Source organism: Ranitomeya variabilis, chromosome 1 (genome assembly GCF_051348905.1).
Source record: "Ranitomeya variabilis isolate aRanVar5 chromosome 1, aRanVar5.hap1, whole genome shotgun sequence".
Taxonomy (NCBI): domain Eukaryota; kingdom Metazoa; phylum Chordata; class Amphibia; order Anura; family Dendrobatidae; genus Ranitomeya; species Ranitomeya variabilis.
In genome coordinates, this window is record NC_135232.1 from 739,698,729 (window position 1) to 739,710,847 (window position 12,119).

Sequence of the window (12,119 nt, forward strand, 5' to 3'; positions counted from 1 at the left end):
AGACAATACAAAGGTGACATCAACCCCACTAATTAGTAATGGAGAGGTGTCTATAAGACACCTCTAATTACTAATCCTATAGTTACATATTAAATAAAGACACAGCCAGAATAAAGTATTTTATTAGAAATAAGACTAAGCACAGTATTCCATTTTTATTTAAAAATAACAAACAGTTATACTCACCTAACGCCTATTTCCTCCGAAGCCCTCGTCTCCTGTAATAAAACTAAAATTAAAAACAATAATATCCCTCACCTGTCCGTCGTTCTATCCCACGGCGTAATCCATGTCTGGGAGATTAATAGTTTTCAACCTGGATGGTGCCAAGATGCGACCATCCAGGCTGAGAACCACTGATGAAAGAGCTGTGCGAGCTCAGCGACAGTGACTGGCGGTGATGTCATCTAGGTTACTGCCGGTCAGTGAGGCTGCGTTCCCAGTAGGGCTGAACTGCGGTGACCTTGGTGAGATCCCCTCTAGCACCATGAGAAAGTCGCACAGTACAAAGGCGAGTTCACCTGGAGAATTTCACTGCAGTGAACTCGTCTCTGCACCGTGCGACTTTCTCACGGTGAATCTCACTGAGGTCACCACAGTTCAGCCCAGCTGGAAATGGAGCCTCAGTGACCGGAGGTAACCTCTATGACGTCACCAACGGTCACTGAGGCTGCGCTCGCAGCAGCTCATTCAGTAGTGGTTCTCAGTCTGGACAGTCGCATCTTGGCACCGTCCAGGTTGAAAACTATTTATCCCCCAGACATAGATTACGGCATGGGACAGAATGACCGACAGGTGGGTGATATTGTTGTTTTTTATTTTTTGTTTATTACAGGAGAACGGGGGTTTCAGTGGAATTAGGCGAGGTTGTAAGTATGGTTTAATTAAGAATTTTGTCTGTGTCATTCTTTCATTTAAAGGACTTTTTTTCTGGGTGTCTGTGCTTTCTTACAATGTGACTATGGGGTGAGTAATGGGGGGCGTCTTATTGACGCCTCTCCATTACTAACCTTGGGGCTTGATGTCACCTGACAATACAAAGGTGACATCAACCCACCCCACTATCTCCTCACTTGCCACCTCTACAGGACAAGTGGGAAGAGCGAGGCTAAGTACCAGAATTGGTGCATCTTAAAGATGTGCCTTTTCTAGGGCGGCTGAGAGCTGATGTTTTTATCCTGGGGGGGGCAGTATCCATGGCCCCTTCCTAGACTGTTAATATCAGCCTTAGCTGTCATAGCATAGTAACATAGTTAGCAAGGCTGGAAAAAGACATTTGTCCATCCAGTTCAACCTATATTCCTTCAGAATTAATCCCCAGATCTACGTCCTTCTAAAGAACCTAATAACTGTAAGATATAATATTGTTCTGCTCCAGGAAGACATCATGGCCGCTCTTGAACCCCTCAACTGAGTTCACCATCACCACCTCCTCAGGCAAGGAATTCCAGATTCTTACTGCCCTAACAGTAAAGAATCCTCTTCTATGTTGGTGGAAAAACCTTCTCTCCTCCAGACGCAGAGATTGCCCCCTTGTGACCGTCACCTTCCTTGGTATAAACAGATCCTCGGATATTTATATTGTCCCCTTATATACTCATACATGGTTATTAGATCACCCCTCAGTCGTCTTTTTTCTAGACTAAATAATCCTAATTTTGCTAATCTCTCTGGGTATTGTAGTTTTCCCATCCCCTTTATTAATTTTGTTGCCCTCCTTTGTACTCACTCTAGTTCCATTATATCCTCCCTGAGCACCGGTGCCCAAAACTGTACACAGTACTCCATGTGCGGTCTAACCAGAGATTTGTACAGAGGCAGTATAATGCTTTCATCATGTGTATCCAGACCTCTTTTAATGCACCCCATGATCTTGTTTGCCTTGGCAGCTGCTGCATAGCCTGTCTGCATAGCCTTTGCTGGTTATTAATTATAGGGGTACCCTACGTACTTTTTTTTGTTCCCCCATTTTAATAGCCAGTAAAGGCTAAGTATACATCTGTGAGCTGATATTAATAGCCTGGGAAGCTCCATGGGTATTACCCCCTTCCCAGGCTATAAACATCTGCCCCCAGCTCGGCTTTCCCTCTGCTGGTTAAGAAAATTACGTGGGAGCCCATGCAATTTTTTTTAGAAAAATCATCTTTTAATAATTAAATACATGTCCAGTAAGCTGCACACACACACACTGTACTAATTGTGTTTGTCACATACATCTGTATATCTGTCTATTCTATGTGTATTTACTGTATGTATTCCATCTCTTCTATCCTGTCAGCTCCTGCTGTGATTTTACACTACGCGGCTGCTGAATTGCCAGCTATTATTCTATCTATGCAATATATCAGAGCGAGCGGGTTATGGTGTGTCGTTGTCGTAGTAGGGGAGGAGTTGGGAGGAGCTGCAGATGAGGTGACCAACAGCAGAGCTCATGTCTCACCGGAGCCGCCACTGCTCTGCCTGATGAGCCCGGGCCGGGACCCCCACTAAGGCTACTTTCACACATCAGGTTTTTTGTTTCAGGCACAATCCGGCAAGTTTTGAAAAAAACGGATCAGTTTTTTTTTTTACGCCGGATCCGTTTTTTTCTCATAGAGTTGTATTAGCGCCGGGTTGTGCCTGAGGGCTACACTTTTCATCCATTTTTTTCCAGATCCGTCCAAATAGTCAAATCCGGCAGACAGAGAAAACGTCCAGAGGAACGTTTTTTTGTGTGGCGAAAAAAGCGCACAGTGACGGAACCGTCCAAAAACGCATGAACGGACATGTGAAACAATGATTCCGGCGTCCGGATCCGGTTTTCAAAGCATTTTCCATTGAAATCATGCAGATTTTCCGTTCTGGTCTCTCTCTCTCTCTCCGTTTTTTGGAACCTTAGCCGGATTCTGCCTGAAACAAAAAAACCTGATATGTGAAAGTAGCCTAAGTGCACAGAGAGATATGAGGTCAGAGGCCTGCAGGGTGACCCCAAACGGGTGTGCACTCATTCATCAAATGTAGATGGGGAAGGAGGAGGTGGTGCCCGCCGGCTGCTGCCTGGTTTATATTATGTGTAGAGGTGAGGAAAGAGGTTAACAGCCAAACTAACATTGACACCCGAGAAGTGGGGTCTACAGGGTCATTGGTGCTGGAGATGTGATCTCATGTTATTATAGCATAGTGGCGGTATTATAAAATAGCGTTTTACATTATAGCGATATTATAGTATGCTATTACCTTATAGCGATATTATAATATACTATATAGCCATCACATTAGGTGGGAGTTATTTAAATGTTTGAATAAATATAGTTGGCTAATGTTTAAGTTAATAATTTTATATGTCCCCCGAACGCTATTATTAAATTCCAAATGGCCCTTGGCAGAATAAAGGTTCCTCACCCCTGCTCTAGAGGTATGCTACTACAGGAAGTAGTTTTTTTCTCTCTTGGGGTACTCAACTTTATTAGCATGCATAAAGAGACACAAGATAGCACCAAAACATGCGTTTTTGCAGCAGCTTCTTTCCTGCCAAGAAATCAGGCTTTGCTGCAGAAAAAAAAACGCAGCAAAAAGGCACAGTGTGAACTTACCCTTACAGTGTAAAGTGAAAATCAATGTATTATGGCTGGATTTCATGGGAGCACCAAGATGGTGCTGAGGGGCCTTCGGGATGCCCTTGCATGCCACGACATCTCATTAGTACTCCACAATCAGGTTCCAGGAGGGAGAGCTGATAGGTACCATAAAGGACACTTCACTATCTGTGCACCACTTAAATGCAGCCATCAGAGATTGACATTGGCATTAAAGGGAACCTGTCACCCCCTCAGGCGTTTGTAACTAAAAGAGCCACTTGTGCAGCACTAATGCTGCATTCTGACAAGGCGGCTCTTTAAGTTATGCTCCTTGCACACTTTGAAATAAACACTTATAAAATGTGTCCCCTCATACCGTGAAATCGCCAGGGAGGCGGGTCTTTCCCCCCTAATTAGAAGCAGCACAGCCGTCATTCATACCCCCTTGGCGCAGGGCGCCGCCTCCTCAGTGTTGTTTGAATCTGTCCCGGAGCCTGCGCTGTTATGTTATCCCTTGGGCATGCGCAGTTAGCGCTGCCAGTCTTTTGACATCATTTGGTGTCAGGCTAACTGCGCCTGTGTGGCCACGCTGCCCAAGATCCCGCCTCGCAGTGTCTTCTGATTTATTCACACTGCGGGGATGGGATTCATGGCCATGCGCAGTGCATATCCTCGCCTCTCACTCATCTCCCTCCGCCTTCTTCAGACTGTGGTTCCCTTTAAAGTGGTGTGAGGCAGTGACCGGTGTCACGTGAGGGTTGCTGTGTGTTCCCCACAGGAAGCGCATGGAGGCATATTGAGGCCATAGGAGTGCATTGCAGTCACAGGCGTAGCTGTGATTGCAATGCATACTAAAAATGAGTGTTGGTCTTGGACAAGCTATTTGTCCAGGGCAGATTTAAGAAAAACTGCTTGGCTTTTATTTTTTAAACGGACTACAGGATGGTAGTGGGGTAGAACGTTTCTTTCCTTGCCGGGTTTTCCATGTGACCGAAGGCCACGGATTCCAATTAAAAGTCCTGCAGTAAAGGGTTTGCGTGTGTCACTGTCATTTTGGGTTTGCAAGCGTGCAGAGCAGAAGGCTTTGCAGAGCTCCACCTGTGTGAGGCAACACAGGCAAGCGGAGCCAAACAGCCAAGGGAGCTGAAAGGCCTGACACCCACAGCATACACGGCGGAGCAGTCATCCACAACACCTGGTCTCGGAGGATATCGTGTCCTGTGTATTTTTGTGAGTTAAGCATTAAAGAGACTTTTGTTTGGGAACTTTCCTGGGTCACTGCCTCATCACTGCACAGCGTGGATACTGCTGCACCACAGTGGTTAAATGTGATTGGAGCCAGCTCTGATTGCTGTTGTTGGAGGCAGGTGCTGGATGTGTAATACACCCACCGTGTTTGGAACTGGACGGCCCCTTTAACACTTCGCCGCTGATCTTTAGGCTATGTGCACACGATGCGCTTTTAATGCATTTTTTTTTACACACGTAAATGGTCCAAAAACGCAATGGAATACTTATGCAGGGTAATACAATGACAATCCTGAAGTGTTGTGCACATGATCAGTAAATTTCTGTCCGTAATTGCAGCGTTTTATTTTCTGCAGGATTTTAATTCCTTTTGTGTTTCTGCAGCGTTTTTGACTCATTGACTTCAATTGAGTCAGTCAAATCTGCCGCAAAACCGTAGGTGTAAAAAGGTTTGCGTATTTGCTGCATATTTACTGCCAAAAACGCTGTGAATTGTCAAAGGAAATGTCAAAAGGAGGAAGAGTGTGTGGGCGGAGAATATGTGTGTGGACAGAGAATCTGTGTGTTGGTGTCTGTGTCTATGTGTGTATGTGTACCCATGCGACAAACAGCCCTTAGTGATTGTACTTAGGCATTGTCTGATGGGACTACTAATTCCATCCTGCTACGTCTTTTGTCACATATCCCATCCTGCTACGTCTTTTGTCACATATAGCAGAGACAGCAGGAGCTGATGATGGGAGAATAGTCTCATCATACAGCGCCTGTGTTCAATTGTAAAAAAAATCTAAACATTTACATAATTACATACATATTCATATACAAAATACATACTCACCGAACACCTAATACCTGACGCCCTTGTCTCCTGCAAACAATGAAAAACAATAAACCAACATATACTCACCTTTCCGCCGTACTCCATTTAATACTGAGTGTCCCACGGTGATCTCATTTGTAGAACAGTCACATCTCGATGTGACCGGCCTCCAGCGATACACTGACAGGAGCTAATCGCTCCCACAGTGTATCACTGAGCTGCTGTGAGAGTTCACCGGAGTTCATCAGCTGATCAGCTCCAGTGCTCTCACTGCACCGCTTCGTGAGAAAGTTGTCACACAGTGGTAGAAGTGAGAGCATCGGAGCAAATGAACTCCGGTGAACTCTCACGTCAGTGCAGTGATACACTGCGGGAGCGATCGCCTCCTGTCAGTGTATCTCCGGAGACAGGGTAGAGCGGTCACATCTCCCGTGGGACACTCGGTATTAAATGGACTACGCTGGACAGGATAGTATTATATGTTGGTTTATTATTTTTTGATTGTTTGCAGGAGACGATGGTGTCGGGGATTAGGCATTCAGTAAATATGGTAAATGTAGATTCAATAAAGGAGTTTGTGTGATTATTTCAAACAAAGGACTTTATTCTGGGTGTCTGTGTTTTTATACAATATCACTATGGGGTTAGTAATGGATAGGTGTCTTATAGACGCCTCTCCATTACTAACCTGTGGGCTTGATGTCACCTGATAATACAAAGGTGACATCAACCCCACAAATATGGACCCCACTTGCCACCGCTACAGGGCGAGTAGGAAGAGCGAGGCTACGTGCCAGAATTGGCGCATCTATAAGATGCGCCATTTCTGGGGCGGCTGAGAGCTGATGTTTTTAGCCTGGGGGGTGTCAATATCCATAGCTCCTTCCCAGGCTATTAATATCAGCCCGCAGCTGTCTGCCTAGCCTTTGCTGGTTCGATTTTATAGGGGGACCCCATGTCAATTTTTTTTTTCCTAGGGTTCCCGTATACACTAGCCAGTAAAGGCTAATCAAACAGCTGTGAGCTGATATTAATAGCCTGGGAACCTTTTTGGCTATTGGCTCCTTCTCAGAATATTAATATCAGCCGTCGACCTTCCCTCTACTGGTTATAAAAATTATGCGGGAGCCCACACAATTTTCTTTTACATTTTTTTTGAAAATAAACAGATATTGCGTTTCACGCAGATTTCTGACAGTTGCTGTTTTGTTACAGCATATGTAGGTTCATTATGTTAATGCTCCTACATAGGCTTGTGTGTGTGTGTGTGTGTGTGTCTATATTTAACTCTTTATGTACAGTTTTATTAATGAGGGTATCTGTCTGACACCTGTTCATTACTAAACCTCGGGCTTGGTATTACACATATAGTGGGTATGGAAAGTATTCAGACCCCTTTAAATTTTTCACTCTTTGTTTCATTGCCGTCATTTGGTAAATTCAAGAGAGTTCATTTTTTTCACATTAATGTACACTCTGCACCCCATGTTGACTGAAAAAAACAAAAATGTAGAATTTTTTGCAAATTTATTAAAAAAGAAACATTGAAATATCACATGGTGATAAGTATACAGACCCTTTGCTCAGACACTCATATTTAAGTCACATGCTGTCCATTTCCTTATGATCCTCCTTGAGATGGTTCTACTTCTTCATTGGAGTCCAGCTGTGTTTAATTAAACTGATAGGACTTGATTTGGAAAGGCACACACCTGTCTATATAAGGCAGCTTTCACACTAGCGTTGGTACGGGGCCGTCGCGCTGCGTCAGCCCGACGTACCGACGCATACTGTGAAAAAAATGCCCGAAGTGGGCAGCGGAAGCAGTCTTAGGACGCTTCCGCTGCCCCATTGCAAGGTCTGGGGAGGAGGGGGTGGAGTTTCGGCCTCGCATGCGCGGTCGAAAATGGCGGTCTCGACGCACAAAAAAAGTTACATGTAACTTTTTTTGTGGCGGCGGTCCGCCAAAACACGACGCAACCTACGGTTGCGACGTGTGGCACTGCGTCGCAATGCATCGCTAATAAAAGTCTATGGAGAAAAAACACATCCTGCGGGCAACTTTGCAGGATGCGTTTTTTCTCCACAACGCATTGCGACGTGCAGTGCCCGACGCTAGTGTGAAAGTAGCCTAAGACCTCACAGCTCACAGTGCATGGCAGACCAAATGAGAGTCATGAAGTCAAAGGAACTGACCAAGGAGCTCAGAGACAGAATTGTGGCAAGGCACAGATCTGGCCAAGGTTGCAATAGAATTTCTGCAGTACTCAAGGTTCCTAAGAGCACAGTGGCCTCCATAATCCTTAAATGGAAGAAGTATGGGACCACAAGAAGTCTAACTAAACCTGGCCGTCCAGCCAAACTGATCAATCGTGAAAGAAGAGCCTTGATGCGAGGTAAAGAAGAACCCCAAGATCACTGTGGCTGAGCTCCAGAGATGCAGTAGGGAGATGGGAGAAAGTTCCTCAAAGTCAACTATCACTGTAGCCCTCCACCAGTCAGGCCTTTATGGCAGAGTGGCCCGACAGAAGCCTCTCCTCAGTGCAAGACATATGAAAGACAGCATAGAGTTTGCTAAAAAAAAAAACACATGAAGGACTCCCAGACTATGAGAAATAAGATTCTCTGGTCTGATGAGACGAAGATAGACCTTTTGGTGATAATTCTAAGCGGTATGTGTGGAGAAAACCAGGCATTGCTCCTCACCTGCCCAATACAATCCCCACAGTGAAACATGGTGGTGGCAGCATCATGCTATGGGGGTGTTTTTCAGCTGCAGGGACAGTACGACTGGTTGTCATTGAAGGAAACATGAATGCTGCCAAGTACAGAGAGATCCTGGATGAAAACCTGTTCCAGAGTGCTCTGGACCTCCTACTTGGCCAAAGGTTCACCTTCCAACAAGACAATGACCTAAGCACACAGCTAAAATAACAAAGGAGTGGCTTCAGAACAACTCTGTGACCATTCTTGACTTTCCCAGCCAGAGCCCTGACCTAAACCCAATTGAGCATCTCTGGAGTGACCTGAAAGTGGCTGTTTACCAACATTCACCATCCACCCTGACAGAACTGGAGAGGATCTGCAAGGAAGAATGGCAGAGGATCCCCAAATCCAGGTGTGAAAAACTTGTTACATCATTCCCAAGAAGACTCATGGCTGTACTAGCTCAAAGGGGGCTTCTTACTCAGTACTGAGCAAAGGGTCTGAATACGTAGGACCATGTGATATTTCAGTTTTTCTTTTTAATACATTTGCAAAAATTACTACATTTCTGTTTTTTTTTCACTCAAGATGGGGTGCAAAGTGTACAGTAATGAGAAAAAAAAATGAACTTTTTTGAATTTACCAAATGACTGCAATGAAACAAAGAGTGAAAAATTTAAAGGTATCTGAATACTTTCCGTACCCACTGTATATTTTCATTTGTATTTCTGTGTGTAAACATTATAAATTTGAACATGGTATGTAATGACATTATGGTCTTCAATTCCAAAATGGAGAATGAAAAAGAAGAGGTTGAACAAGGAAGTGACATCGCAATTCTTTTTTTTTTTCTTTAATAATATATCTTCATTTAGCTCTATGGATTTACAAAAGTGCATGAAAAAAACGCATGCAAAAGCGCATAAACGTGCATATTTTCCACCGCGTTTTTCTGCCAAGAGACACAGAAACCTTACAGAAATTTCTGCAAGCAAGTGCGCTCATAGCCTTATACAGGTTTTTTTTCTAAACTTGCAGCGACAGAAAATCTGGATGCCTCGCCCTGATCTGTGAGCTGATGGACATGAACATCTACGAGTTAATTAGAGGTAAGTGAGGGGTCATTGGCCTCATAAGAAGGCAGAACAGATTTTTATGGCCGCCTTATAGAGCGGGATAAGTCCTAAACACGTCTCCCATGTCTGCCCGAGGCGGAGGATCGGCCGTATAATGGCAGCTGAGTTGCACTTTCTTTGCTGGCTTAGTAACCCCTTGTTTGGGTCTGTGGGGCTGCGGTGTAGTGAGCCCTGCTGTCCTGTGACAGAATAATGAGTTAGCAGACGATGGTAGACACAATAATACGTTGTACAGACAGCTTTTTTCTATATGTGCTCCTAAGGTCTGCCTTTTTGGACTTGGTCCATACTAAAAAGATTATTGAACACCATAAAAACCCTTCTTGAGTCGTGATATTAATGGTGAACCACCTGTGTCCAAGCATATAGGCTCATGGGTCTAATGAGTGGTTCCTTAGGTTCTGGGGGTCCTGGATAGATGGTCCTGCTGGCCCTTCAGGGACTCTTAATCCTTCCAAGTTTTTTCTTCTGCCTCATACCATTAGGGTACATCGCCCATGCCACGTCAATCCTCTAAAAAATGATTGTGAATGCCAACAACATCCTTCTGTGTGGCCTTCCTTTGAACATTCCTGCACCCCTCAAGGCCGTCCATAACCTGTCTCCTCTGTACGTTTCTGACCTAATCTCCAGCCTGGAACCTGTATCCTCCGTACGTTTCTGACCTAATCTCCAGCCTGGAACCTGTATCCTCCGTACGTTTCTGACCTAATCTCTAGCCTGGAACCTGTCCCCACTGTACGTCTCTGACCTAATCTCCAGCCTGGAACCTGTATCCTCCGTACGTTTCTGACCTAATCTCTAGCCTGGAACCTGTCCCCACTGTACGTCTCTGACCTAATCTCCAGCCTGGAACCTGTATCCTCCGTACTTCTCTGACCTAATCTCCAGCCTGGAACCTGTATCCTCCGTACTTCTCTGACCTAATTTCCAGCTAGGAACCTGTATCCTCTGTACTTCTCTGACCTAATCTCCATCCTGGAACCTGTTTCCTCCTTACGTCTCTGACCTAATCTCCAGCCTGGAACCTTAATCCTCCGTACGTCTCTGACCTAATCTCCAGCCTGGAACCTGTATCCTCCGTACATCTCTGACCTAATCTCCAGCCTGGAACCTGTATCCTCCGTACGTCTCTGACCTAATCTCCAGCCTGGAACCTGTATCCTCCGTACGTCTCTGACCTAATCTCCAGCCTGGAACCTGTATCCTCCGTACGTCTCTGACCTAATCTCCAGCCTGGAACCTGTATCCTCCGTACGTCTCTGACCTAATCTCCAGCCTGGAACCTGTCCCCTCTGTACGTCTCTGACCCAATCTCCAACTGGAACCTGTATCCATATATCTTAATGTTGAGCTGATCCTCAGAGTTTTTGCTTTCTCTTCCGCTTTGCAGATAACATTTACTTTCTCGGTTCTCTGCCAGCTTCCTGGTGATTTGTGCCAAGAGTGATTGTACAGAGCAGCGGGCGACATATTGTAAGAGGCACGGATTATGAGCTGGGTACAGTGCTCAACACTGGTGTGCGTTAAAGGGTTACTCCCAACATTGACCATTCTCACAGTGGTTGGACCTCCATCACGATTGGTTGGGGGGAGGTCTGACTGCTGGGACCCCCATCAATACTGAGAACTAGGCACTGAAATGTCCCAAGGAAAACTTATTGCCCTTTTCATCCTGAGCCTCCTGTTTCATGAACTTCTCTTATGTAAGATAATTATTTGTGTTCTTGCAGGACTTTGTTTTCTGGCTCAGCAGACATGAATCTAGCTTGTATGGGTGAGGTGGGGTGTCCTGACTTTGCTGTCAAAAAATCTCTCCTGGCCTCCTACGTCTTACAGCTGAGGGTTTGCTATCGTTGGACATCTTGAAGGGGTTTGTCTATATTTGTATTAGAAGGAGTGCCATTCTTGCCTCTAGGCCCATGTCAGGTATGGCAGTGCAGCCTTATTCTCTATAAATGGGCTGAGCTGCAGTGCCAGACGCAGTCCATTAACTATAGTGGTGCTGTTTCTCCTTTTTTATGTTGTATTTGCATGTAACAAGTAGCCACTGAGTGGCACAAACCAGTATGGTGACTGCAACCGAGCGGTTCGAATTTTATACTGTAATTGACTTCACTGATACATTGTAGCAAACCATCAGCACAATGAAAAGGTTTGTGCTGCTGAGGTGTTTAGGTAACAGACGATTGAACGCTATTGTGGCAAACCCTCAGCTGTGAGAAGCATCCGGTCTGTGTTCGTTTTCAGCCCACGGATATAAACCTTCAATGACCGCAAGAAGAAAAGATTGAATTTAATGTTTAATCATCTTTTTTTAAAATCTTTCCTCCTTCACAGAGAGAAGACAGCCCCTCTCTGAGCATAAAGTCAGGAACTACATGTACCAGCTGTGTAAATCTCTGGAGCACATACACCGGTGGGTCGGACGGAAGGGTTTACTTCCTCTGTGTCCTCGTATTCCTCGTTATTACCCGATCTTCTCGCCGCTGCCTCAGGGAACAGTCACTGACAATTCATTGCATCCTCTAGCAATGGTCTCCAACCTGCATCTCTACAGCTGCTGTGACACTACAACCCCCAGCTTGACACAGGCTGCAGAACAGAGCTTTAAATATTAACCCTGCACTGCGGTGATAATAGCCAGAGGTT

The 12,119-nt window shown here is 45.1% G+C and overlaps 1 protein-coding gene across 2 annotated transcripts in view; it reads left to right on the forward strand.

Moving 5' to 3' along the window:
* MOK (MOK protein kinase) overlaps positions 1 to 12,119 on the forward strand; it is a 33,715-nt gene that overhangs the window by 10,831 nt on the left and 10,765 nt on the right. For both annotated transcript variants that reach the window (XM_077269145.1, XM_077269151.1), the window contains exons 4-5: positions 9,370 to 9,440; positions 11,808 to 11,886. In XM_077269145.1, coding sequence (XP_077125260.1) covers positions 9,370 to 9,440; positions 11,808 to 11,886 — 150 coding nt within the window. The remainder of the gene's footprint in view (positions 1 to 9,369; positions 9,441 to 11,807; positions 11,887 to 12,119) is intronic.